Below are 27,961 nucleotides of genomic sequence, written 5' to 3' on the forward strand. Positions count from 1 at the left end.
GCTGTGAAAGCATTTGTAAAAGGTTTTTAAGACAGAGATTAATAAAAAAAGTTGTTTAAGAAATTCCCCCTTGCAACTACATTTAGACTGACATCATAATGTCAATGGTTGGAAAAAATAAGCCATCATACAAAAAAATTTAGACCTAATACCAAATTAATATACAGGATGCAAAAACCTTTTCTGCTTCTGGTAGGAATAACCGTTCTGCAATGCTGACATCTTGTGGTGGCACGCTCAGTGATTTTATTTTTTTTTAATGTCATACCTGAGGAATTTCACACAGCCATACTCAAAACTATTTTGCTGGGTCTTTTTTCCTTTTCAGATTGCTATCTTTTGTGTTATTACTCACTTATTATGTGCATTATTCATTTTTAATGTGGCTGTGAAATCAATTGCCTCACTTCATGTATTTAAGAGGTAGCCTGTCCCAAAGCAAGAGCAGTTTGTTCCAGAGGCAAAAGTTTCTGGTTTTCTCCCTCTGCTACTTCTGCAAGATGACCTTCTCATGCTGGAGCAATGCAGAAGGATCTTCTAAGGCAGCAGTGATGTACTTCATGCTTCAGCTCAGGAGATGGAGTCTGTGGCTAACAGACCACACTGAGATTTGTGTATTTCTTTGATACGACATTCTCCCTGCTGGCATCTCAGCATGAGAGGCATTTGAAAATTACCCCATGTTAGCTGGTGCCATTCAGATGGATAAAAGATTTCTGTGAAGACTTTTTCTTAAAAACATGGAAGTATTCCTGGTGTGGGTACCCTCCATTTGGTGTGCATGCAACTGCTGGTAGTGTCCTTAAAATTACCAGAACGTTTCACTGGTGTTATTTAAGTCCTCCCTCCCCAGTGGATATTTCCATAGCAATGTGGTTCAGTGCAACTTCCTCCCTTGATTTCTCAAAATATGCTTTAGCAGACTCTTGCATGTGAAACAGATCACACATTGCCACTCCCTGGAAAAACACCTGATAGCTTATGAAACATGTGCTATTACTGGCCAGATTATTACTGGAGCTAACAATTCTGTTCAGTGGTGATCGTGAAAAGAGATCTCCTGAGGATGTGTGGTTACTTTTTCTACGGCAGGGGCTCTAAGAATGGAGCTTTATAAATTTCATTAGTTCATTAAAATTAAACCATCACAAGTAGAGGTACTTATTTCCATTCTAGCTCTTTGTTCAAGTTTCTGTAAGCAGGTACAACCGCAGCAGGGAGATGTGTTTTAAAATGGAATCGATAAGGATGTCACACGGGGCAATCAGAAAAGGGTGAGGGACCCGGTCCTGCACCCCCGGTACTGCTGCCCCCTTGTGGACACAACCCGGCACCGCAGCCCCCGCCCGAGCGAAACACTTGGATACTGCACTAGCTAAATGGAAGAGATGGATCTACTTTAGCTACGTGCATTTACTGATACCTTTCACCCTCAACTGCTCATTTAAAGACACTAAGCTTTCACCTTCCCTTTGTTCTGAAGTCAGGGTGTCAGCCCATAAAGATCTGGTGATGCGACATTTGTGACCACCCCCAGCCTTTCTGTTCAAACCACAAGCCTGTTGCATGGTTCACTTGAAAAAGATTTAGTTGATATTTATTACCGTGGAAAAACTGCTACTTGGGTTTTTGCAGACTCACTGGATCACTCCTTTGGCATCATAAACCGCCAAGTTTTTTCCTCGTGGTGTTTTCAGACGGCTGACACTGTGACGGGGCTCAGTATTTGACACTGTGGTTCATGAATCTGCCCCAAGCTCCACTGACCACACTTGTCATTTTCCACAGCGCTGCTTCCAAGGCCCCAGGGCTGGGGACCCTGACTTGGGAACTCCCGTTCTGCCCAGGGCGGCTGCTCAAGGCCCGTAGTGCCAGCCCAGAGTTGCAGACTCAGCCAAAATCGTGGCAGGGCTGTCGCTCCCAGACTTTGCACTGGCTCCGCGCACCTCTGACCTCGGCGACCCGAGCCGGGCTTGAAGGGTGTCACAAAGATCTCCTTATCACTCGTGACAGACACCGCTGTCACGCAATTACCTGAAGGCAAAGACAGCTGCCAGTGTTATGGGGCAGGGTGCAGCCATACAAAATTGTCCCATCACCGTGGGAATTCTCCAGCGGCCGACACACAGCGCTGCCCCACACGGAGACAGCCGCGGGGCTGTGCCGGGCCACCGCCCCATGCTGAGACAGGGACGCAGCCCTCGGCTCCAACCCTCGCGGCAGCCCGGTCAGCGCCCGAGGGAGCTGGGGCAGCCGGGCGGGATGGCGAGGGAGGCAGAAGCCGCCCGAGGGTTCCCCCGCCCGCTGCCCTGCGCGGGGCTGCGGCTCCGCGCGCCAACATGGCGGAGCCGCCTGAGGCGCGGCTCCCGCCCGCCGCACGGCCCGGGCACCCGGGCGGGGCCTGCGCTGCCCCCGCCGGCACGGAGCCCCCGCCGCCGCGGGAGCTGCTCGGCGAGCGAGCCTGGGCGCGGCGGGCTCGGCACGCCCCGCGGGCGGAGTGCGCCGCATCCCCGGGGCGGCGGCGGGGAGCGCCGGGAATGCCGTGAGTACGGGAGCGATCCCGGGGCGGCGGTGCGGCCCGGCCCTGCCCGGCCTGGCCCGGCCGTGCCCGCCTCTCCCGGCCGCTGCCCCTCCGCCCTGCCGCGGGGCAGGCGCCCCGCCGCGGCCCGCTGTGCCTGAGCGGCATGGCGCGGTGCCCTGCGGTGCTGTGGGCGGCGGCACGGCGGGCGATGCTCCCGGAGAGGCGGGCGGAGCGCGGGGCCTGCCCGCAGGACGGCGCCCGCGGCCGGGGAAAGGCGCCGCGTCTCTCGGGGCGCCGAGGCTGCGGCACCGCGCTGGGAGACACGTGCTGCAGAGTCCTGGAGGAATAACAGAGAGAGGGATTCGCCTGGGCTGAAATCCTTGGATGTGTTTTTGGGGACCACGTGCGTTTAAGCACTGTAATACATTGTGAGGGCAGCTCTGCTAGGCTTTGTATGTTAGCTCTTATGCGTACTCTTTTTTCTTTTCAATGTTACTTATTTAGAAAGGAGGTGAAGGTAACTCGAATGTTTTTAAATAAAACATGTAAGTTTAGCCTGTAAGTTTATGTCGCCAGTTCCATGCTCCAGTTCCCTAAGGATACAGACTGACTCCTTTAGGACTCCAAGGCCATCACCACTCCTACACGGTGCTTAATGCCTAACAGCTCCTCCTTGGCTTCAGGCCTTGTGTTTTCTTACAACTTGGATGGTAGGAAAGACTGTGCTGGCATTTGGCAATCCAGTTGTTCCCGTGCTACCAAATTCCCTGTGTAGTCTGCCCAGTGTGTTGTCTAATCTTACGTAAGTGCAAGAAAAAAGAATTTTTAAAATTGTATTTTATATGAAAGATACAGAGTGTAAGAAATGCCAGAGAGCTGTTTGGTTTCTTTTGTACTGATTGCTTGTAAAATGTTGCTAACATTTGGATTTAATGTCCCACTGTACTAGTTAGGGAGCTACAAAGCAGAGAAGCAGGGTGAGATTTGTTTGTATAGGTAAACAGTGAAATTGATTTCATTATCTTAATTTGATCTCATCCTTGCCATCAATAATCCTCCTGTAGCCTGGGTTTAGGCTAATTTTTAGATTTTTTGGTAGGCAAGGAAGGTACTTCCTCCTTTCCTGCTTTCATGCCTAGCTGTCAGTCTGCATTCACTCAGACAGGCATTTCCTACCAGCTGATACCCTCCCTTTTATTTCTGTCTAACCAAGCACAGCTGTATTAAAATTTACAGAGGAAGAAGCTCCCAAGACAGAGTTTTCTTAATGCTGGGTCTGTAACTACTCCATGCCCATTTTCTCAAGATTCTGTTGAGCCTTGTGGCTGTATTGAATTCCCTAATGTTGGCTAGGGGCATAATTGCTCTGTGTCTTTGTTCTGGGAAATAGTGAAGCAAGGTATTTGGGGGTATTGTCAAATTTGTGTTAAAGGTGCTATATCCAAAGAGAAATAAATAGGAATCTCCATAGAATATTCTTGATTTGCAGGTACACCTACACCAGTGAAATATGCTCCCTGCAAAGACATTACCAGCACAGCAAAGTGTGGGAGACATTGCCATCATTTTGAGGCTGAAAACTGCCCCATCTCTCCTGCCTGGTGAGTCTTGTTAGTCCTCAAAAGCACTCTGTCCTCTTCCCTGGGCTTGCTTTGGCTAGTCAGGAGTGGTGATAGGGAGTGAAGGCAAAACACTGTGAATTGGAAGTTTTACAGACTGATGCAGTAATTACTCTCATGAGATTTAGTGAGTTTGTAAGAATGTCAAATATTAGGATCTGGTTTTGCAGTGGTTTTTTTTTTTATGATAAACTCAGAGATTGCTTTTTTTTTTTTTTTTTAAGAGACTATGCCTATGTGAACTGGCTATGCAGCAAGGGTATTAGGGTGAGTGAGCAGTCATGTAAAGTAAGAAATGTTTGAAGTAGGTTGTGCTGAGCAAATGCACAACAAATTTTCTTGATGGCATCCTTATATATAATCAGTATTTATATATAACTGATTTATAACAAATCAGTTATCTGGATGTTTGCAAAATACAGACTCCTGCAAAAGAAGTCCTGTGCATAAAGGGAACTAGTTTTGGTTTGAAGTTATATTTGTTGGGTTTTTTTTCCTTTATGCTGCAGTGGATCTGCATTGCTTTATTCTGTTAAAAGTGTTCTCACTGAGATTAAAACCAGGGAAATTAAGGAGGAGACATACAAGAGTGCAAAAAATCAGTCTTTAATTCAGGTCAGGAAAAGGTCAGAGACCAAGAAAGTCAGTGGAATATTCCCAGTGCCCTCAGCTGAGGTGGTGCTGCAGGGTTTGCTGCAGTTACAGTGAAAGCCCCAGAAGACTCTTCAGTAAAATGTTATGCGGCTTAGACATTGCTCACATCATTTTGATGCAGGTGTTGTTGGAAAACACCCTTCATTTGTTATGCAGACTAGGCCATAGAGGATTCATGAGGAGGTGAATACCTCATCATGAATTGGTAAATACTATGTGGAATATCTGAAATGGGATTTGGGAAAAGCATAAAGGTAAGTAGTCATCTGCAAAAGGGCTTTTTTTTTTCCCTAATACTAAAATACAGAGCCTGTGGTCCAAGCACTAATAATCTGTATTCAGGTTTCCATATTCTGTCAATAATCCTGAATACTCGCTGCAATATGAGTTTTTGTTTGAAATGTGTTTTACCTTACTCTGGCCTGTGTCTGTAAATGACAAATCTAAGACTGTGTGGAGCAAGGCAGGTAATTAATCATGAAAGTGTGGGTACCCAGCTGACACATCTTATGATCTTAGTTGAACTTTCCAGTCAGTGTCAGCTGGGAGATTTAAAGGATGCTGCTGGATTAAAAAAAAAAAACAACAAACCAACAACAACAAAAAACCTGATTTAATTCTGGAGATATCATTAGCTCAGATAACACAGAGTTGAAAAACTAGAAAGATTAGATTCTTTAAAAAGATCAAACATTAATTTATTAGAACTCGATGTTTAGCATCTGTGAATGGTCATTTTTACCATTTCTTCTGGGACTTTAGCCAATCTCTCTTACTGGAAAACATTCCTTGTAAATACAGCAGAATGTATTCCTGGGAATAAAGAAAACCTTACATTATGAGAGATGCTGGTAATTTTTAATTAAAATCATTGCAAAGCAACAGTAAGATAATGTATGTAGTTGTGTAGGGGATATGAATAACAGTTGCAAATAATGTATGTTCAATTTAAGTGTAGTTATGCAAATGAAATATAGAAAATTGGAAAACACTGAAGGCAAAAAAAGAGTTCATAAATAAAAAAATTAATTGGAACTTTCCAGGGGTGTATTTCAGAAACAAAACTTAGAAACAAAGATGCCAGCTCACATATTTGGTGCTTTTTATAGAGCAGTTGTTATTATCCCACCATGTGTTTACTCCCTGTTAAAAAGATCAAGATAATTTGTGTGAGTAATACCTAATTGCCTTATGTGGAGTAAGTTTTATGTTAGGTAATAAAAGAAGGATCCCGTGGGGTGGCAGAAATCCTCTGCCATTGCCCCAGTGCTCTCCTCATTGCAGCTGGTCTCTACAGGGTGCTATTAGTAGATGCTTTTTCATAGAATTTCAGGTAAGTTGTGTAAATTTTTCCTTCCTAACAGTATCATAACCTGTGAATGTTCCTCTTAATCAGAATTCTTTTATCATTTCCTGAGAAAACTTACACTGGGACAAGTGATTTGAACTCCTTCCCAGCTCAGAATGAAGAAGATGGGTGAAAATACTCCAGTGTTCCTTGGTTAATACGAATTTTAAAGAACTTCTTAAAAGGACAATGTAAATATTTTACTTTCCAACTGTAGTTGTTTGAAAACAGATGTATTCTTTCAGGCTTTAACTGATTCTCCACGATGTTTGCAAAAGCAACAAAGAATTTTGTGAGAGAAACTGACAGTGGAGGTGACCTGATCCCTGTCTCCCAGCTGAATGCCTCAGACAAGCTGCAGCTTTTGAGCTTAGTTACCAAGAGGAGGAAATTCTGGTGCTGGCAGAAGCCCAAGTATCATTTCTTGACAGTCACCCTGAGTGATGTGCTTACTGAAGACAAACCAATAAAACCAGGTAAAGCCATGCTCAGGCAGCACTATTAGTGCAGATAAAAACAGTACAATTCCTAATCTGTTTTGTTATTCTCAATTATGTTATTAGAGGGCTCCTTTCAGAGGAATGCTCTGAAGGAATCCTCCATCCATGGGACTGTGATGAATGGATCTTTTCCTTGCTTGATCATTTATGTAACTAAAAATGGTAGTAGTGAATGTTGGTTAGAAAAAAAGAAAGTTTTACCTGGGTAGAGTATTGAATTGAGTGCTGAAGGTTGTCAGGCTGTACAGTTCTCTGTCTGCGGCCACAGGAATATCCCTACAATATTATAGGAGGTTGTATGTGACAGTAGTGTGAAACTGTGCTGTGCTCCAGATCAAAAGCAGTGAATAAACAGTGTCTTGTTGATGTTAGTAGCCTAGGGAATGCTTCCAGGCCAGGCCAAGTAAATTTTGCCACCCATTCTGTTTATCTTGCACAGACTGTTAAAAAAGTTAACCCTTGTACTTTTTTCTTCATTCAACTATAGCAGTCCCACACATGTTTTAAGATTAATGAGATGGAATCCCATTTCTGGACATGTTGTAATTCCATACAGGAAAGTCCCTAACCTAAGATATTAATTGTAGCTGGCTTGGAAAATTAGATTATTCTGAGTCAGTTCTCTGGTATTTAGGTAGATAAAATTCAGAGTTGTTTTAAACCACTTAGATTTTTCCATTGGTTTTCAGTGAGCTTTGGGATAGCCCTGTGATGAGAGGTGTCAAAATAATGCCAAAATGCTTGCCTTATTGTACAAGCAGGTCTGCTTTGTAGTTTTCTTTGTAGCTGAAATAACTTTCAATCATTCTTTATAAATATTTCATAATGTCTGAGTTCAGCACTTCAGTCACCTTATGTTTTCCTAAAATGGCAAAATACAAAAGACAGTAGAGCAGAGCTGATCAAAACATGAAGAGAGCAGATGCAAGAGTTGTAGAGATGCAGATTTCATTATTTACCTCTTCGTACTGTTCCTTGCCTTCACTAACTTGTCCTATTTTCTGTAAGTATCTCTTTCCCTAGTCACTTAAGGACAGTTTTAGCACTTCTCTTCACAGAAATTACCATTTTTGCTTTCCTAGTGATTGTGGAGTCTGACTTTGCAAAATATATGGGGAAGTTTGAAGATTTTGTTCAAGGAAGTATTGAAACAACATTTTTGAAGATCAGCCTGGGAACTGGAGGGAAGGGTTACGTGGAAAACCAGTCCTCATTTGGAAACCTGAGGAAGCAGGAGATTGACTTGCAGCAGCTTATGAAAGATGTAAAGGACAGGTATGTTTCTAATGTGGGTGTTGTAGTGGCCAGGAGAGATTACTGAGCTGGAAATACTTGGGCCAGCTGCAATCACCAACCAATTGATTTTGTCGTTGGTGTTGTTGAAATTGTGTTGTCAGTTTGAAAATATTTTTTTTGTAAGCTTTCATATTCATGATAAATCATATATACAAAAATTGCAATTTTCCGTATTTTGAAATCTTATTGATCAGACTTTACCATTTCTTATTGTAAAAAATCTCTCTGTAATTTCATCTTATGTTTTTTGCATGAATTACCACCTGGGACAAGAGCCAAATCCTCCCTTCTTTGGGGGACTGTACTGAGGTAACAATCTGGAAAAAAATAGAATAGTTCTCTGTGTTACTGGGACATTGAATATGGAAATTAAATTCAGAACTGCTAATGTTCTTGTAAGCAGGCTTTGTAATTTCATGTGTGTGAGTGACCATGCTAGAAAATGGGATTATTTGAAGTTAAAGGAATAGCAAAGGTGAATGAGCATAGTCAAGGCATATTCTAACTAGCTGAACAAAATATAGATCTATTGCTTCCTGTTGTACACTGTATTAACGAGGGGAGCCATATTCTTTATTTTAAAAGATATGCAACACTTCCTCACTTCCTCTCCTACTCTGAAATCAGATTTATTTAATGTTGCAATGAGAGTGTCATGGACCAAAGCCTATTTGGCACCCAGCTGAGAAGTTAGGGGTCTACTTTCTATTGCAGGTCCTGACTCATGGGAGATGAGGGTGCTTCATTTGTGAGAGCATTCTACTCTAGATCTGTAGCAAGGGCTGTAATGAATTTAAATAGCCTTTGCTGATGCTCTGGAGATAAAGATGATAGGTTTTTGCTATCAGTGCAGAAGTTGTCAGAAGCAATGTAAATTTGCTTTAGATACAGTGATGTTCTAGAAATAATCAATTCTCCATTTTCATGGGAACAAATGGCTGATGTTCTTTTTATTGTGAGCATTGACAAGTCAACAAATTTATTCTAATAAGGCACCTTGCTCTCTTTGTACTAAATGCCTTATTAAAGGCAGAAAATACTTGGCTAAATGTGTGTACCAAGCCTGGAAAATTAATCTACATCTAGTATCAGGAAAATAGTGTCAGTCAAGAGTTAGAGTCTTGTTTCTAGCACTAGATAGAGTCCTATGGAGAAACAAACTAGAGTAACTTTGATTTAGGATCAGTAAGCTTTTACTTGATTTTGTCTGTTCACAAAAAGAATTTTCCCACAGCGAATCAGCACATCTTGGAATACAATCCTTTATGTGACTAAATAATCAGAAATATGTTACCTTCTTTTGAGTGTTGAAAATCAGTAGCTCTGCACTGATCTATGTGTAACTGAAATTGATGTGTGTGCCACTTTATGCAAGGCAGCAAGTCTTAGTTCATAAAAAAGATGCTCATAGCTTATTAAAGCTTATGATACACAATATATAATTGAAACCAAGTCAGTCTGCCTTCTGCCAGGTCACTGAAAATGATGAGGATGGCAGAATTTTTATTTTTTTTCTCCAGTGTAATGCAGAGGCTCACTGGAAATTGTCGGCAATGCCTTACAGATGAAATTCTACTTACTTGTTCATAAATATTCTATGATTTATGATGGATTGTGTCTGAGCTTCAAGCTTTCATCTCGCTAATGATATTGTGTGGAGTTCAGGAGTGCTGATGCCTACAAGTTAGTGATTTTTGGATGCAAAGCATTACAGTTCTTATAAGAGAATGTTTACCTGTCAGGCCTTGTGAAATGCGAAGCAGCAAATGTTGTTGATGTCATTTAACATGTGGTGCTTGTGCTTGTTTGATCAATCATTGCTTCATTTATTATTTCTACATATATCATCTAATTAAGTTGTGGTTTTATAATGTTCTTGTACTAGGCTGATTGAGTCAAAGTTGCAGATTAGTAGCAGTAAACTCTAAAAAGTCAAAGCTGATGCCCCTTTTAAAATACATCATGTGAGTCTTCAGGGTTGAGGAAGCTGAAAGTGCTCAGTGGCAGCAAATTGGTTTCCTGTCACTTCTTAGGTGAACCTTCTGAAGGAGAATCCTCCCAATCTTTTAATTAGATTCCAGGTGCTGCGTTGGCTCCTTTTTCTGAAAAAGGGTGACAGCTGAAGGATGTGGGATGAGATGCTTCCTGGTTTGCAGAGGCAGTGACATTGTAAATGCAGAACACTCTTATTTACACAATATGCAATACCTAAAATAAAGTTAAATGATAGTTTTAGGTACAAAAACTTGGCATATGTCCCTTTACATTTTTTTTTGTTTCGTGTTGTATAGTGCTTGCTAGTTCACAGAGCACTGTGACATACTGATACATACATGATTTGGGGCAGAGTCCCGTGCCTTTAGCTCCCTTGGATTGCTATGGATTTAAGAATATATTCCATCTTCTGTTTTAAGGCTTTTGGTTCTGTCTGCCATAAGGTCATCTTAGAGAAGTTGATGAAGTATGGGCTGGTTGAGCCACTTTTCAGTGGTGCCCAGAGAGAGCAGAAAGCAGTGGGCACAATCTGAGACACAGGAGGCTCTGTCTGAACATCAGGAAACTCTTTTCCCCTGTGGGGCTTTCTGAGCACAGGTTGCCTGAGGAGGCTGTGGAGTCCCCACCTTGGAGACATCATCCTAGGCAGACTGCTCTAGGTGGCCCTGCTGAAGCAGAAAGGCAGACCAGATGCTCAACTGTTCTGTCTTCTTCCCTCCAGTAAAAGAATATTATAATCTCTGTACTTCTCATATATTAACAAATTTGCTTGCTTGTTTTTACCATTTCACTAAAAGTCATGGAAAGTGATTGAAAGAGAAGTTCTGAGAGGAGAGTGATAGCAGTCAGTTCACATCAGCTGCAGAAAAAATTGCCTGTCATACATCCATCATTTTGTGTGAATTATTCCTAACTCTGTGATTAGCAAATTAGCAAAAGAGTTGTGGTTTTAGCAGCATACTCTGGCATGGCTGAAAGATACTTTTGTACTGTTGCATATTGCATTTTAGTTGAATTAATGATTCTGCATATTACTGTTGATATTGAGACAAAAATAAATACCTATTCTAAATCTGAGTACAGTGGAAATTCAGACCATTTTGTGATGCATTATTTAAAACTCCTTGAGCATTTATGGGCATCATGAGAGAACCATTCAGTTTTCTACCTAAGCTGCTACGTGAGGTAATAGGAAGTCACAAAGTGTTGTGAGACAGGATTGAATGAAAGCAACTGTGTGTGCCTGTGATTTAAAAAATAAGGAGCATGTCAAATAGAAAATAGAGAGCCTACCTGTCACTTGCAGTCTGAGAAGTCTCTGGTATTCTTAGGGAAGATGTTCTGTGAAGTATGTGTCAGGTTATTCTGTAGGGAAAATAGTGAAACGCTATCAATAAACTGACTATTGCAGGTGCTGTGTTCTGTAAGAAGTAGGTCAGAGAGGTTATATTTGAAATGGATTAACAAAAGAAACATGCATCTGTGCTTGGTGAAAAATGGCAGAGGGAGGTCTGGTAGATTTTACTCTCTGACACTTATCTGGAGGTCTCTATTAGAGCAGGAACAAAGCTGGGTGAAGGCTCTCACTTGCAACAAGCAGTATTTGTATGGAAGAATCAGACTTGCACATTATAAATGAAGTGGAGAAGAGGCTGTTTCTCTGTAGCTGGGAGAGGCGGTGTATTGAGGTGACATTGCCCAGTACAGGACTGAAAAGGTTTTTTACTTGTAAGTAGTTTGGACTAGTGAAAATTTGTGCACACAGGCAGCAGTGCTGATTTCAGTGAGAGGATGGAGAGTACACAGCAATACCCAGAGAGTACACAGCAAATACTTGGTATTTGCAAGAAATTGACAAGCACCTTGCTTTGAGGATTTGTGAATGGGTTACTGAGACAAACAGGGTTTGATGGAAAAATAGTCCTATGGCCTCTCCTTTGTGGGAAATTAGGTCAAATTCTGTGCCTAAAAGAAAGACCCTCAGTCTCAGCAGTGGGGTTTAGGTGCTCTCTGCTGTAACTGTGAGAGCCTGTTATGTTGCCAGGTGTTGTCTGTTTTTTCTTGTCTTTATTTAGTTTCTGCCTTTCTCTCTTCTTTCCTGACTCCCGTCTGCAGCAAATTGCCTTTGTGCCTCTGTTGTCTACTGCTTTCCTAATGCAGGAAGAAAAATACTGAATGAAGGTGAAAGAAGCCTTTATTATAGGAGAGTAGAAGTGTTTAATCCAGTTAAATGTGGAGTGAGACTAACTGAAAGAAATTATTTTATGTATATGTTTGACCTGTAAAGCTTCCAGCATGGTAAATCATTGACCTCAGGAAGGTTGCTTAAGCAGAACAAACAATCAAGCAAAACCCCATAATTTGCATCTTTAAAATAATTTTTATTTTAAAATAAAGTATACTCTGTGTGTTGATAATGGGACCTGGCAAACCAACATCTCATTATTTTTCTATAGTGTTACTTTTGAATGCTTCATCTCAGCTCCTTGGGGTGGGATGGATAATGGTAATGTAGTTCAAATGGTACAGGGTTGATTGGGGCTCTGGTACAATACAGAGTGAAAGAGATGGTAAGAACCATGGTTGTAGAACAGAAGTAAAAGCTCTGAAACATGACCTGTAAAATGAAAACATGCAATGCAGTTCATGTGCTTTGCATGCATATATTCTCAGGGATTTAACTAGGTCATCTTGTGTTATTCAGATATTTTCTTAGATTCACTGTTGTGCTGGCAAGTAAGTTCAGTTCTTGCAAAAATGCAGTCATAGACTCAGTGGCTATTGCCCTGCAATACTTGAAGCCCTGCTCTAATTGTCAAACTTTAACCTTGTTGTGGTTTGCTCTTGATGGCTGCTTTCAATGATAATTTAGATAAGCTGGATACTTGCTTACCTCATGTCATCTCTTCTCTGAGTTGCTGAGGAGAGCAGAATATTTTGCCTTTAACAGGCTGTGCCCCAGTAATAACACCTGATGTGCCCACAACAGGCTGTGCCCCAGTAATAACACATGATGTGTCCACATGCAACCCTAGAGTTGTGTTTTATGATAGGAATTTCAGTGCCAGAAGTCTAGAGGAGAGCACTTAACTGTGCTATCCTAGAAGAAAAGGTTTCTTTAGCTGCAGGTTTGAAAGCTCTGTATTTGGAGCTCACTAAACTTACTGGGCAGAGGAGAACATTTCTGAGGGCTTTACAATGGGTCACATCCCACTGAAGTAGTTTGAACCTTGGGGTTGTGGCAGTGGCTGTCTCAGGCACACACATTCAGCTCCGTGCTGATCCCAGGTCACCTCTGGGCACTGCCTGGGCAGTGCTGCTGCAGCAGGTGGCTCCGTGTCCTTGTGTGTCACTGTCACTCCACAGCCCTCAGTGCTGCAGCAGCTCCTCCAGCCTTGCCTCCAGGATTTGTTCACCACCCCTCTTTGCAAGTTAAGGGCATCTTCTGCTCTGCCACTCTGCTGCTGCATCTGGATCTCAAAGCCAGGAGCGTGACAGGGCCTGAGCCAGTCCTGCCTCAGGCAGAATGCTGCAGAAGCAGATGGATGAAAAAGTCTCTTGAATTATTTTGGTAATTCATTTGCATAGGGTTAGGTCATATTTTGTATGCTTCTTCAGTTAACACTTACTCAGAAATAGCAAATATTTATTTAATAGGTATTTTTTCCTTTGTTTGTTAGAGGGTTTTTTCCCTCTAAATTTTGAAGATAATCAGCAAGTTTGTCATCCTCTTAAACAATACACATGAAAGCAAATGACAAATTGCTTTTGTGCTGCTTCATTGTATTTTTTTTTTGCCTGTGGCTCCCTAGGTCAAATGCTAAAACTGCAGGTTCTTAGTGCATTAATTTCTGTTTTCAAGACACTTAGAGCACACTACTTTAGAAACATAAATAATTACTGTGGAGTATATGATAGGCTGGATAGACTGTAGCTAAGGGCTCTGGTTTGGCAGACACTTCTAAGAGCAGTGATGTTTGTGGTTGCTTGACATTTCTTCAATTTTTACTTAATCCAGAGGTTTATTGCATTCCAAGCATAAAGCATGACTTTGCACCAAAGGAAAAAATCTTGTATTAATAATCTCAGGAATGTTTGGGAGAGCTTTTCTAGTGGCTGCTGCATTGCTTCAGAGGTATTTTCTTTCCCTTGTCTAAACAATCAACTTTAAGGTTTTCAGACAGTTCATTCCAACTGATTGAACTTTCATATAAGCATGTAACTCTCCAAAGATCAAAAATTGCCTGAGGATATTTTTAATTCAATAAAAACCCCAGCTGACTTCAGACTTACACAGGCTGCATAAATTCAAAATTTCAGAATCTAATAAATCTAAAACTTTTTAATTCAAAGTGGAGTTATCTTGATTTAAATAAATATGAGTCAGACACGTCTTTCTGTCACATTTTTGGGAATTTGCCATTTAGCTCCATGAATAGCCATTTACACTGAAAGGGAGGAGAAAAAACTGAATGATTTGAGTCAGGTATAGCAATCCCTTAATCTTCCAACAGTTTTGCTAGTTTATCTGTTCATAAAAAATACAGCATCTCATCTGAGGATCTCCAAAAGTATAATATAACTGACACATTTTAATCAGTTAAATAAATTTAAGAAGTTGCTTTAACCATTACCAGAAAGTCTGTTAATACCCCAAAAGACAAGGTAGTGATTTTGTAACATTTTCTTAGAAAATGTAAACCTCTTGTATTGTTTCTGAGACTTCAGTCTTCTGCTCGTTCTAAGAAGAATCTAATGTTAGAATTATTTCCAACAACATTTAAACAGATGCTGAATTATGCTGTGGAGTAGGGGTGGTTTATTAAGTTGGTGCCTAAGCTAGAGTTTTGAGCTCCCTCCCACAGTTAGTTTTTTTTCTTTTGACTGTAACAGTCCTGTACAGTCCAGTACCTCAGTTTTAAATTTTTACTCTATATCAATGAATAACACAGGACTTTGAAGCAGGTGGTGGTTTTTTTCAGTAATCTCCAGTCTCAAAATCAATGAAATCTTCTGTGTTTTCTCATTCAGCCCTTTGAAATACTTGGTCAGTGCTGGTCCCACTGAGCCTGTTGGGGGTTTAAGTGAGCACTGAAACAGATCCTTAGCAAACAGTGAGGGCTGGCACTGAGGCATTGCTGTCTTTGTGTCCCCCAGCCAGCACCTCCTGCCATGGCCATGGGAATGTCAGTGCAAGCTCACAGTAGGAGAGGATTCAGTCCAGTGTCCAAGAGCCCAACTGGTTGGTTTTGTATTGCTCAGGAAGCTTAAAGTTGCCTTAGTTCCCTCTTGCTTTTTTTCTTTGCTTAGAAAGTATCCAGACAACATCCATTTCTGCTCAGAGTAGGGAATCAAGAATTCAATATGTATGGGAGGACTTACTGTGGAAATCAGATATTTACTGCTGCCAGATAACAAAGGAGGCCATCATCATTTTGAGGAGGCAGTTCATATAGAAACCATTTTCATTTTAACAATAAAAGCTTATTTGAGCAATTAAGAAAATGTAGTCGGTTTTGGTTTTTTTCACAATTATGGTATTGGTATTGTTAATGGTATATTTTCTTTTTCAGAACAATAGATCTAAAGAGTAGTTTACTTCAGCAAGTTATAGAAAGAAAACGTGAAGTGCTGTGCATCTTGAGAGAAAAGATAATCACAACTCAGAGGTGTACGATATCTGAACATATCCAGACAGAAGAAAAAGTCAGTGGTGTGGTGGGATGCACTGCAAAAACAATAAAGGTAAAAGTTAGTAAAAATCTGCAAGGAATAGAACATTTGCATTATCTGGGAAGAAACAATTTCTCCACATTGACTTAGGAGGTTTTTTTGTGCTTTCTTAATGTGCTGAACAAACTGCAGTGCTTGGGTGTGAAAATTCTGTATGGGAAAATGTTTAGAAAATGTTTTTCCCACTGCCTTTCTGGCAAAAGATGCTGTATTTTCATATGAGCCTGGAATGTAGTTTCCATCAATACTATCAAATTGTGATTCTGTTTCTCTGTAGATTCCTGCCTACAGCAGAACATGAAACAAACCTAAAACAATTCATTGCAAGTTGAATAGCAAAATGCATTGCTGAATCAAGTTTATGTGAAAAGCCAAATAATCATTCACAAATGGTTGCAGTGTCTACTGAGTTTTCATATTTATTGGGAAACTTTGCTTTTGATCATGGGAGTAGAGATTAACTGCATTATGAGGCTATCTGAAAAATTGCCTCTGAATTGGGAAGGATTTACCAAAGTCAAAACATGCTTATTTATTGTGAATTTTATTTTATTTTTTTTAAGCTGGAGATTACTCACTTCTGTGTACAGTGTGTCCCAGTTGCAGGAATCCAGGAATTGCAGTGTAAGAGCCTTCTTTGTAAGTGCTGCCTTTCTGGTACCAGCCTCCAGCTGGGCTAAAGAAATGTCACAGTAGAATTAGGTAAGGCAGGACACTGAAGTGAGTACCCATTTCCTAGTGACATGGGGCTTCATGTGTGGCAAAAACTGTACCTGCAGCTCAGCTTTGTGCTAGGATAGGGTAGCTAAGAGTGTGAGAGAGGCTCTTGACATTGTATTTCTACCTTGCTCTTCATCTAGTTCCTCTCTTAGGTGCCAGATATAACGTGTGCTTTGATGAGACATCATGAAGAATAAAGCTTATCCTCCCTCTGTTTTTTCATTTTCATTGTATGTTTAAGCTGTACGTACAGTAGTTGAATCAGATAAATTGTGAATAAATCTGTCTTGTAGGTTTCAGTAAGTGAAGATGGAAGTCTGGTGAAGGATTCTAGCGTGATCCTTGAAATTCCTCCTGCAACCACTATTGCCTATGGTGTAATTGAGCTGTTTATAAAGCAGAATGGCCAGTTTGGTAAGTGAAAACCTCAGTCTTTGTGACACACAGTTCAGCTGTGGACAAAGCTGTTTGTCATACAATGATTTTTATGTTTCCCTGTACATGAAGGTGATCATGTTGTATAGCATCCTTTGCCTTGATAGTTATTTGTGCTAGAAATGTTGATTTAGTAATTTTAAAACTGATTTAGTAATGCTTTTTCACTTGAATGCACTGTAAACTCAGAATGACTTAGGTTTCAGGGAACCACAGGAGATCACATAGCTCAAGCCTCTGCTCAAGGCAGGGCCAGCTTTTGAACTTTAGTCAAAGTTCAGAGATAGATCAGATTGCTCATGTCCTTATCTATTATGAAGTTTTCATTTATCTCCAGAGACAGAGATTCCATCACTCCTCTGGCCTGTTGCCATATTTGACCACTGTTGGGTCACTTTTTTTTTTCCTTAATATCTGCTGTTTGCTGGATTGCTCCAGTCTGTGAATGTGAGGCTTGTACACAGGTGTCTGAAACTGGACACAGCACTCTGAGACTTTCCCAAATTGAAAATTCAGTTCTATCAGTCCACTGACAAGCTACAGTCTTGTCAGTACAGCCCAGTATGCAGCAAACTTCAATAAGGGCATGCTACTGATCCTCTCAGATATGTTGTCCAGGTCTTTTTCTGCAATTTTGCTTCCAGCCAGATGGCCCTTGGCCTGGGCTATTCCCTTCACCTGCTGCAGAGAGTGACCTGAATGTAAATCAACTGTCAACCAGGAATGTTTAGACAACAGAATGTTAAGAACAGAATCATACACACAGGGCTGAAATTTAAACTTTTCTGGCTTTTACACTTTGAGTTAAAGATTGCCCTCAGAGTGGTTGCAGAAATGCCCTTGTCATGTTTTCTGGTCATGCTTTACTTATGTCAGGTTGAGTATTTTTCAGGTTAGAAAAAATGTTGAAATTGGCTTTGGGGGAAGTTGTATCTCTTCTCTGCACAATCATTTGGGTTTTTCTTTCTTGTCTATCCTCACTTAAACTCACAGACCTAAAGGAGGTTTCAGGGGAAGTTATGCAAGGAGGAATAAAATCAGATAGTAGAGCTGAAGTTGGGAAGGACTGATGTGGAGAGAAACAGGAGATACATTGAAGAAATAATTGGAATACAGTTGAGATTTGAATCCAGGGATTAACTCTCCATCATACTTCTCATACTAAAGAAGTCTGTAAGCTCAGGAATAGAAGTAAATATTATGTAACCTGAAAAAAGTTTCTGAAAAGTGGAATTACACAGATGTTGACTGAACACAGAAGTAATAGCAGAGGATGTCGACATCATGGTTATAATAGAAATGTAATTCAGAGTAATGAGGTGCAATTAAGGCTGTCTGACTCCATAGGTATATAGCTGATAGTCTACTTAGATGATTTCTACATGAAATTGTGATGTCCTGCTAGCTAAGAATAGATGGGTCTTGTTAATGATCTGTATTTCTCTGCTCTTTTCTTTTTCAATTGGTGCTATTTTCCCTTGCCCTGAGTGTCATTGACAAGGTAAAGGGGAGGAACAGACACCAAAATTAGGGCTTTGCCAAGGAGAGTAGCCTAAACTTCAACTTGTTAATGTTTGAGCAGCAGGGATCAGTGTCTGTTTATGGAAAATAGAAATAGCCTTTGAAGTTAAATCTTAACTAATGTAGTCCTTTCTCCTGAAAGTGACCAGTAGCAGGTGTAACCTAATGGGTTTCTCTTCACAGATAGTTACAGAGTAAGATGCATGTGAGCTTTCTTTGTTTTCTTTGCCACTGCCAGTACCTGAGTTATTCCATTAGGAAGAATTTTCATTTTACTGTTCTCACTAATGTGACTGCACATATTTGAGTATTTTTATAAATAAATTTCAAAAAAGGAAGAAGGATCTAATCCTTTTCTGATCCATTTACCATTGTGCTTTCCTGTAATAATTCTATTTGATTTCTACAGGCTAATTTTCCATGTACTCCATGTAAAAGCTGTTTCTGCTTAAGGCTTTGCAGTTTTGGGTCTCTAAAGTTGCACTGAAATGCCTCTTGTTTGTGCTTTACAAAGCAGGATATAAAAGCACCTGGCTGATTTGTTTTGTTCTGATCATTGCTATATGTGTGTGGTTTGCTTTCTCTTAAATGTCTGTAAATTAAACAGTCTCAATATATCCACTTTTACACATAAAGGAGTCTCTTTGATTGTTTCCATTGATCATCTCAGGTTTTCTTGCATTTTTATTAACATTTCTGAGTAACTAACAAGCTCTAACTGCACTGTTGGAGGTTTGTCATTGGCGAACATAGTAGAATTCAATACAGAATTAATTAACAGTCCTCTTAACACAGAATTTTGAATTTTTTCCTGTGAATTGAATCCTATTAGAAGATTCAACACCATCATCTGAAAATTTGATTTCCCTTATTAGCATCATTTTGCCTCAGGAGGGGAGGCAGTTTATTAGCACAGTCTTCCTCCTTGGGGCTTATACGAAAGCCTTGTTATTTTCAATGACAATAACATGAGTGAGGTGGCTTTGTGGTGCCTCATCTGCTGTCCAGAGTCTGTTTTGTTGCATTGGGAAGTTCTTAGCTTGTGTTAATCGCTTTCTGCTCCTCTGTAGCTACTTCTTCTCTGTGAAGGGTTATGCAAGCATAAAGGTTTGTCTGTCTATCTCTGTGGCAGGGATTTCTTTGTCTGCTTTCCCTTTGAAAAAGCTTTTTGCTGATGGAGTGCACTTCATGCTTTCTCATCTTCTTTGAATGTCCTTAATTTAGTGAGACAGACTCTTACAACTGCAGAAAGGTTATATTTAGGTTTTGTGCCTGGTACATGTGAGTGCTTGATTAGTTACATTTTTTCCCTTTGCTGTCAGGTATTACTTCAAAATTGAGTTTCTTTTGCTAGCCTGCCTGTGTTCTCCTCAGACCAGCTACTGAGTGCCATGGGTACACATTCAAATCTTACATTTGAGCCAATAAAAGATGATCAGAATATGCATAGGGCTTTGACTGTATTCTGCATCCTTAAGGCACAGTGTTGGACACATAAGCACAGAAGAGTTACTCTAGATTTGTCAGCATAACTCTTCTAAGGCTCCCTGTACTTTCCAGGAGCCTTTGACTTCATCAGGCTGGGGGCACTGGGATGGCAGGACAAGGTCAGTCCTGTTTGGGACTGAGCTTGGCCAGTGTTGTCACGAACACGAGGCAGAAAGGGTAATTCAGATAGGGCATGTTTTTTCCTCTGTGAAGTTATTGAAGAGAGACAGTTATTGCAGAGTGGTTCCCTGGGTGATGTCCTTTAGAGACTCTCAGAAGTCTCCTGTTGACCATTTACCTGGAGGACTTGAGAATGAACCTGTGGCTTGGCTGAGAAGGAGGAGTCTGTCAGTGCCATGGCTAACAGGAGCTCTGTAAAGGACCCTCAAGGGTTCTTACAAATCTCAGAGAGTACTTTCATGTGTCTCCTTCATAAGTGGATCCCATTCCTGCATTGCAGCACATCTCTCAGTGGATAGACAATGTACAGCATGGGGAATGAGAGACTGGAGAGCAGTGCCACAGAAAGGGACCTGAGGGGCAATGTCAAGGTGAACAGGAGTCAGCAGTGCCCTGGCAGCCAGGAGAGCCAACCCTGTCCTGGGGAACATCAGGCACAGCATCACAGCTGGGCAAGGGAGGGGATTGTTCTGCTCTGCTCTGAGCTGGGGCAGCCTCACCTCGAGTACTGGGGACAGTTCTGGGTGACACAGTGTAAGAAAGACACTAAACTATTACAGAGTAGCCTAAGGAGGGCATCAAAGATGGTGAAAAATCTTGAGAAGCCATGCAAGGGGCAACTGAGGTCACTTTGTCTGTTCAGGTGGAGAAAAGGAGATTGAGGGGACACCTCACTGCAGTTACAGCTTCTTGTGAGGGGAAGAGGAGGGGCAGGCACTGATCTCTGCTCTGTGCTGACCAGCAGCAAGGAAAGGCTCCAAGCTGTGTCAGGGGAGGTTTAGGTGGAATATCAGGAAAAGGTTCTTCCCCTAAATGGTGTTTGGACACTGAAACAGCTCCCCAGGGAAGTGGTCACAGCACCAACCTGACAGAGCTCAAGAAGTGTTTGGACAACACTCTCAGGCACACGATGTGTCTCTTGGGGATGGTGCTGTGCAGGGCCAGGATTTGGACTTCAGTGATCCTTGAGGGCCCCTTGCAACCCAGGATATTCTGTGATTGTGTGAAAACATCCAGAATTCCTACCTACACCTCCTGTAATGCAGCATTCTGGTTTACAGTGTCAGCAGGAAATTTTCATGTTGTTTTCTGTCTACATTAAGTTCATAGGAGCTGGTGTCATTCTGTAGGAGGCAGCTGCACCACAGGTCTTCTGTCTGTACACACTGTACCAAACATCAGGGCTGCAGGAATGCTCAATAATTCACATGCACAGCAACCACTGGCATTCTCTCCATCTGGGAGAGACAAGACATGGAGAAATGACATGTGAGAGCACTAGAAAATACAAGCTATCATCTCATTCAGTAATTGCTTGTGTATTTTATTAATTATTGGTTTTGATTGAATTTCTAATTACAGAGTTCTGTCTGCTAGATGAACAGCAAGGAGGTTTTGAAAAGGAAAGCACAGAAGGCTCAGCTTATCCTCATTCAGTTCAATTCAGAGATGCTGCGTTCCTCTATCAGCCAGATGCTGTTGATAATGAGATGTACTCTGGGGCTAAAAACCTCGTTCCCAGTGATGCTTCTATAAGTATATTGAAACAAGGTATTACCAGAAATGCTTTGCATGATTATATTACAGTGAATTAAATAACCTGATAGGCAGAAATAATCTCGTACAATAGTAAGTAAGAAATCTTGTTAGTTCACTTTAATAGCTCTTATCAGGAACTCTTGAGGGAATGCACAGAAAGAATATAAAAAATCAGTTTGCAGTAAGTGTATGCAGGGGACTCTTTACTATGAACATTCCAAATCCATCTGTCATAGATATCATCGTACAAAGTCAGATATTTATGACAGCTCTTTTATATTCCAGATAACCTCTGCAAGTTAGTAATGATACATGCTTTCATTCAGAAAGGGTCACTGAAAATAGTTTCTTATGATTTGAAAAATACTCTCAGTAAAGCTTCTCAGTTACAGGTTAAGTCTCAGACATCTCCCTTGCCTTCACTTAGCCTCTTATTTTCTGAGAAGCTTTATAACTGACAAAATCAAAACATAGTTTAAATGGAAGTTTGCAAATTGGTATAATGGTCCAGGTACAAGTTTTTATTGTAGGAATGTGGAAAAAAGAGACAGGAATGTTACTTGTGGAATGAAAAAAGGGAAGACCAGTCAAGTCCTCAGAACACACTGTGCTTTTCTTTAGTTCTTTGTGGAGTTCTTACAGCTGGTTCTATTGATTAATATCACCTCTCTTGTCTCTAACTTTCAGCCTTGGTTAATAGTTTTTCAATAAACAATATATATAAAAGACTTGTGAAAGAATAATGGTATGTCACTGTTCTATTTTTTGTTTTAGCTTGACATACCTATTTGCTTTTCTTGCTTAAAGGGCTTGGAGATTTCTTTAAATAATTTAACCTCCGCTGTCTCTTGGAAAGTTAAAAAGCTAAAAAAATGTTTTTACTAAAGAATTTGGAAGTACATTTAAGTTTATTTTATTTGCATAAACAAATTCATACAATTGCATCAGATAAACAAAATATCTGCCTGTGGCTGGGCTTTTGTTTTCCCCCCAGTGAAGTAATTTTTTAGTTATAAAGGACGTCTTTAAACTGAGCATGATTCTTGACTGGAGTGACATGAAGGAAGATTTCTTTTAAACAAATTTGAGAACACTTGTATGCAAACATTTTTGGAATGTGAGAAAAAAACGCAAAACATTCCAGCCTTCCAGTTGGCATTGATTTGAAAACGTCATTTTTTTTAGCAAAGTGGTAATTTGATGTCACAAAAGATTTAATTTCAGTATCATAGTTGAATTGTGAGAAAATGAATGCAGAGCACTCCTTTGTACTTAATGAGTGCTCTTCATTCTGCCATATCTCTGGAGATGAACTTTGAAGTGGGAGACATAAGATATAGTTAGTTGGTTAAAATTAAATATTGACTTTTAAAATTTTAAAAATGCAGTACACCAAAATGTTGATTCTTGGTAGCCATTCTTCTTTCTTAATGTTTACACTGAGGTTTCAACCCAGAACAGCTCCATAGGAAATAACACCAGATCTGTTCAAGCCTTGCATTTTAACTTGTGCTGGTGGAAATCAGGATGTCGAGGTGTGGTGATAAATGAGCTTATGAAACACACAGCAAAATGTTATTTGTTTTTACTGGCACTTGTGTAGAAATACTTAGTTTTATTTTCCACTGCTTTCTTGGGAAAGATCTGTCACGGTTGAAGACCCAGTTCCAGCCCTTTGTGAAGCTTCCAGAGGACAAGCAAAGAGCTTTATATAAAACCCTTTGTGAGCTCTTGCTCCATGAAGAAATGGTGACTGCCCTGGGGGACATGGTAAGATGAAGAACCTTTGGATTGCTTCCTAAAAGTAGTTTCAGAATAGTACTAGCATTCTCTTTTGCTTGGATTTTTCTCTTTTCAAGAAGTTCTGCTTATTCTTTTGCTTTCAGTTTGATGATATCTGCACAGGAGGCAAGCCAGATCTGGAGGAGTTAAAACTAGAACAACAAAGAGACCTTCTTGACTTCTTACAGCTCTTAGGGTGCAGTTTACAGAGTGAGCTGTTGTTGCAGAAATATCAGCCTCAGGATGAAGAACTTTTCTCAGCTGCTCACCTTCTTATCAGTGCTATATCTGGTAAGTTGTGAAAATCCCTTTTTAAAATTTTATTTTCCTTTTAGAAGCTCCCTCCATGTTAAAGCTTTTATGGCTTTCTTTGAGCAGTTGGTGAGCTGCATGAACATAAATTGTTCTGTTCCCTTTTTATGAGTTTGGTATACTATGCTTAGCATTCCTAGCTGTGAATTAAATTCAGGCCTCAATCACTGACAGATTTTGTGTGTAAATTACACATTCCCCCAAGACTGCTCAACTTTGCTTCTGCTGAGTGTGAACATTTGCAGTTTGGCAAACTAATTTCTGTACTTACTGCATGCCAGAGTCCTTCCCTCCTAAATGCTGAGAATTACAAATTAGGTGTTGTCTCATGTGTAACAGCGTATATTGTTCAAGTGCAAGCTAAATTTAGCAAAAGTGAGTTTAAAACAGAGACACTGCAATTAGAGGGTTGTGTTGCAGCTGCTGAAACAGGAGAATAAACATAAATGTCAAAAAAATGCCATCCTCACAATCTAGTTGGCACCACAGTGTTAATTAAAAGCTACCTGCAAAGTCCAAGACAGACTTCCCTGGATTTTTGTCTTCTCTCTTATATATAAAGAATTCCCTGACATTAAGATAATGAAGGGAAGTCCAGTGTAAATTGTGGCACTGTGCAGCAAAATGTCAGTGTGCATCCATATATGCACAGGACCCAGGTGGGAGAGCTTAATTCATTTGTGAAGAGAGAAAAGAAATAGAAAACAGAAACCTGCTGATGTGGTAACAATTGTCAGATGCCATTAACAGCAGGGCACAGTTAATTGAATGTGTTGTATTATTACCTGACTTTGGACATAATGTCTGCTGTTTAAATCCAGGCACAAGTGTAGCTGGATCTAGATTCTAAAGCTGTTTTATGCCTGTTGCTTGTGGTAGGAATTACAGCCTTTTTGTTACAGAGTTGAAGGGCACCACAGGGATCAGTTAGTCCATCTCCCAGCCCCAGGGCAGTCTCAGCCATTCCTCTCAAGCTGTGCTTTGCAGAAGTTAGAATCTCGTATAGATTTTGGGAGCATAGGTTCTTGGTTTGTTCAAGGTCTGAGTCATTCATCCAGCCTGCTGACTCAGAGTTAAACACTGAGGAGATACTTAGGGAGGAGGCAAGGATGGTAGGGAGGAAACCCCCTCTTCTACCAGTGCCTTTTCTCAAGGACAGAGATAGTCAGACCCATTGCTCATCCCATTCTGTTGTTCCAGCAGGAAGGGGCTGGATCAGCTTCTTCCAAACATCCAGCTGAGGAGGACCTGTTAGGGCCCTGATAAAGCTCTTGTTCCAGCAGCCAGCCTGGGGCAGGGTTCACTGGAATGATCTTTGCCTGTGAATGTGTCCTTCACAGAGCTGCCTGATGACACTCTTGTCCTGCTGCGTGCCTGCTGTGACCTCCAGGTTGTTCCAGCCTTGTGTTGTTTGGTGAGTAACAGAGATGGGGCACAGCAGCAGGGAGTGCCTGTGTCCTTGGCCAGATTTCTCCCCAATAAAGGAGGAGATACCAAGCTCCAGTGGGAATTTCTGCTGTAGGCAGTGCTTAGCCAAGGTCAGAGTCTGACATGGCAAATGAAGCACACAGTTTACTCCAGGTGCATACCTAACTTCTGAACGTTGCTGTATTTGGGAGATTTCATGGCTTGTGAGCAAAAGAAAATTGTAACTTAAGCTCCAGTTTTATTTTTCTCAGTCTCACTGTTTTAAAGTCTCAGTAACAGTAATCATCTCTCCTTGGGAAACAAATTTTGCTTTGATAGCAACAGTGCTTGAACCTTGGCAAACCCTGAAGTCTCAAAACTCTGAGGCCATTTATTGAAACTGCTGAAGGAATGGTGCAGGACATTAGAGTAATGGAGCACCTCTCCTGTGAGGAAAGAATAGGAGAATTGGATTTGCTCAGCCTGGAGAAGAGAAGGCTTCGGGGTGACCTAATTGCAGCCTCCCAGTACCTGAAGGAAGCTTACAAGAAACATGGAGAAAGACTTTTTACAAGAGCATGTAGTGACTGGAAAAGGACTGGATTCAAGCTGAAGGAGGGTAGGTTTAGGTCAGATACTGGGAAGAAACTCTGCTATGAGAGTGGTGAGGCACTGCAACAGATTGCCGAGGCAAGCTGTGGATGCCCCATCCCTGGAAGTGTTCAATGCCAGGTTGGATGGAGCTTTGAATAACCTGGTTTAGTGAACCCTAGTCTATGGCAGGGGGATTGGAACTGAGTGATTTTTTAAGGTTCCTTCCAACCCAAACCATTATGATTCTGTGATTTTTTTTTTATGTTTTTTAAAGTCACTTACAAAAACAATTTAAAAAATCCTTAAAATATGTAGGGGCAAGGGGAGTTCATCTGTTTGCTCAGAGTGACAGGTAAGTGTGATGTGCTGTGAGAGGAGTTGACACAGCAGGAGAGCTGTTTCCCCTTCAAGTGTGCCATAGACCTTTGGTTCTGGATCAGTACATTGTACTTGTCAGGGCTAATGGCAAAGGGAATCTTGACCTTTTGCTGCTGCCTTGTCAGCTCTCTGGTGGTTTTGTATGAAAGAACTGAGCTGAGCCATGGCAGGAACATCAGTGCTTGGAAAATGTTTTAATGTCTCTGTCTTTTGCTCTCTCTCACGAATCCAGCCTAACGTCGCTTCCGCCGATGGCACTGTGGCACTGAGCAGTCCTTTGGTGGCCACTCTCGCTGACAGAGGGAAGTTTGAGGTCGTGCAAAGACTGTTTGCTTCATCAAATATTAATGTGGAAATGACAGAGTCTTCTGTAAGAGCTGTAACTGTGAAAGAACCGAGATTCTTCCCACTTGTTCTTTATGTTGCACTGTATGGATTTCATGCGTTAGGTGGGAATGTATAGGAGCTGTACAGAGTATCCAGTTTTTGCTCTAGCCTGTTGTTTCTTCTGTAGCTCTGTAATTTTGGTGTATTTGGGATCAACTCTAAAGCCGTTCTATTGGTACTTAGGGCAGCACAGCCAGGAATTAGGGCGACCAGGGGACTCTGCAGTTTCAGTGGAAAATACATAAATAAGGGATGAAGGGGAGAAATTACAAAAGAGAGCCACGGAAGAGAAACTGAACATAGCTGCTCTGCTAGGTGTCAGATCTGGAGGGCAGTGACAGCCAGATTGCTTGCATTAATATGCACCGGAGAAAACAGCAAAGTACAAACTGCTTTTTGTAAGCAAGCAAACAGGCAAGTCCTGGAAACCTAGGATTCTGCAATGCAGCAACTGCTTTGCTCCTTTAAGCCTGGGTGTGCAGAATGCCTTCACTCTGGAGGAAGTGCAGTGAAGGGCTCTTAAAAAGGTACTTGATTAGATTCTCTTATTAATTATTGTTTGACTTTTATGGATGTGAACTGCACACTGCAGGAAATAACAAAACCTCTTTTCCAACCCCCAAGACCACTTTAGGGAGTTACACCTCTGTACAGCATTTCTGTTTTCTGGTATGTTCTCACTCATGTTACCAAGTTTCAGCTGTTTAAACTGCATTCTGATATTTGAGGTATGGCAATGCCTTTTGGTGTGTGCACAGGAAGGGTCCCTGCTGCACACCACAAAAGTGATTATTTTACTCATATGACATTTTCAGTGCAGATATTTTGCTTGTTTCTTTGACTAACAGCAAAGTATTAGTAAAGCACTGTGTTCACTTGAACTATTATGCCTGTTTTCTCATCATAATTTTTTGTAATCACGGATGGAACAGAAATGCAGCAGAGATCACTGTAAATGTGGGCTTGGGAAGAAGATGTTCCAAGTAGGTGGAGTATCAATGCTTACAGATGAGATCGTGAGATGACTGAGAGACAAACAAGCAGGCACCTGTGTGGGGGTGGGCAGTAACCAGGCCCTGCAGCATAGCTGGTGGGTGGCAGTTCTGCTCAGTTTCCTGCTCTATTCCCACACAGCCTTGAGGAGATTACCTAAGAAGCCTTTACAAAGTCACATCAGTTCAGCTTTCCTTGAGGACATGGACTTTGCAGAAAAGCACCACGGTGCCTTTGCATTCCCTGAGAGCTCAGGATAGCTCTGGGATGTGGGCTTTTCTGCATCTCATCTGTTAAATGAAGCTGATGGTGTTGCCTCAACTTCATGCTGGTGTAGAAAGATCCTTTAGGAGCTGGAAGCATGGAACTCTGCTTTTGGGAGCAGTGTGTAAGCAGGAAAGTCGTCTTCTGCCCATCACTAGTAAAAATTGCCTCTGTAATAAGTTTACAAAAGCTTTCTATTAAATGCTCTGTCAAAACAATAGAATAACTTATGCATGTAATTTCCATTGTTTTTATTTTGTGGACTACATCTTTGACAAACAAGTGATTCCAGGCT

The 27,961-nt window shown here is 41.2% G+C and overlaps 1 protein-coding gene across 2 annotated transcripts; it reads left to right on the forward strand.

Annotated features, from left to right (window-relative positions):
* The first annotated feature begins 2,277 nt into the window (after nt 1–2,277).
* On the forward strand, nt 2,278–27,905 carry GSDME (gasdermin E). Of its 2 annotated transcripts, XM_079302366.1 has the most exons (11): nt 2,283–2,542; nt 4,011–4,122; nt 6,388–6,618; nt 7,725–7,917; nt 15,507–15,678; nt 16,680–16,800; nt 21,373–21,561; nt 23,192–23,319; nt 23,436–23,622; nt 24,984–25,057; nt 26,255–27,905. In XM_079302366.1, the coding sequence occupies exons 3-11, from the start codon at nt 6,408–6,410 to the stop codon at nt 26,483–26,485; spliced, it is 1,506 nt and encodes a 501-aa protein (XP_079158492.1). In that variant the 5' UTR covers nt 2,283–2,542; nt 4,011–4,122; nt 6,388–6,407; the 3' UTR covers nt 26,486–27,905. The 2 variants fall into 2 exon arrangements, with proteins under 2 accessions (XP_079158493.1, XP_079158492.1); XM_079302367.1 differs by lacking the exon at nt 6,388–6,618 and having other exon boundaries at nt 2,278–2,542.
* The last annotated feature ends 56 nt before the right edge of the window (nt 27,906–27,961 follow it).

This window comes from Erithacus rubecula (genome assembly GCF_903797595.1).
Source record: "Erithacus rubecula genome assembly, chromosome: 3".
Lineage (NCBI taxonomy): Eukaryota > Metazoa > Chordata > Aves > Passeriformes > Muscicapidae > Erithacus > Erithacus rubecula.

Excerpts from the sequence above, each read along its gene's own strand:
- GSDME (XM_079302366.1), top strand. The coding sequence starts at position 6,408 with ATGTTTGCAAAAGCAACAAAGAATTTTGTGAGAGAAACTGACAGTGGA. Across the intron at positions 7,918-15,506 it reads ATGAAAGATGTAAAGGACAG|AACAATAGATCTAAAGAGTA; the intron begins GTATGTTTCTAA and ends TTTCTTTTTCAG. Across the intron at positions 25,058-26,254 it reads TTCCAGCCTTGTGTTGTTTG|CCTAACGTCGCTTCCGCCGA; the intron begins GTGAGTAACAGA and ends TCACGAATCCAG.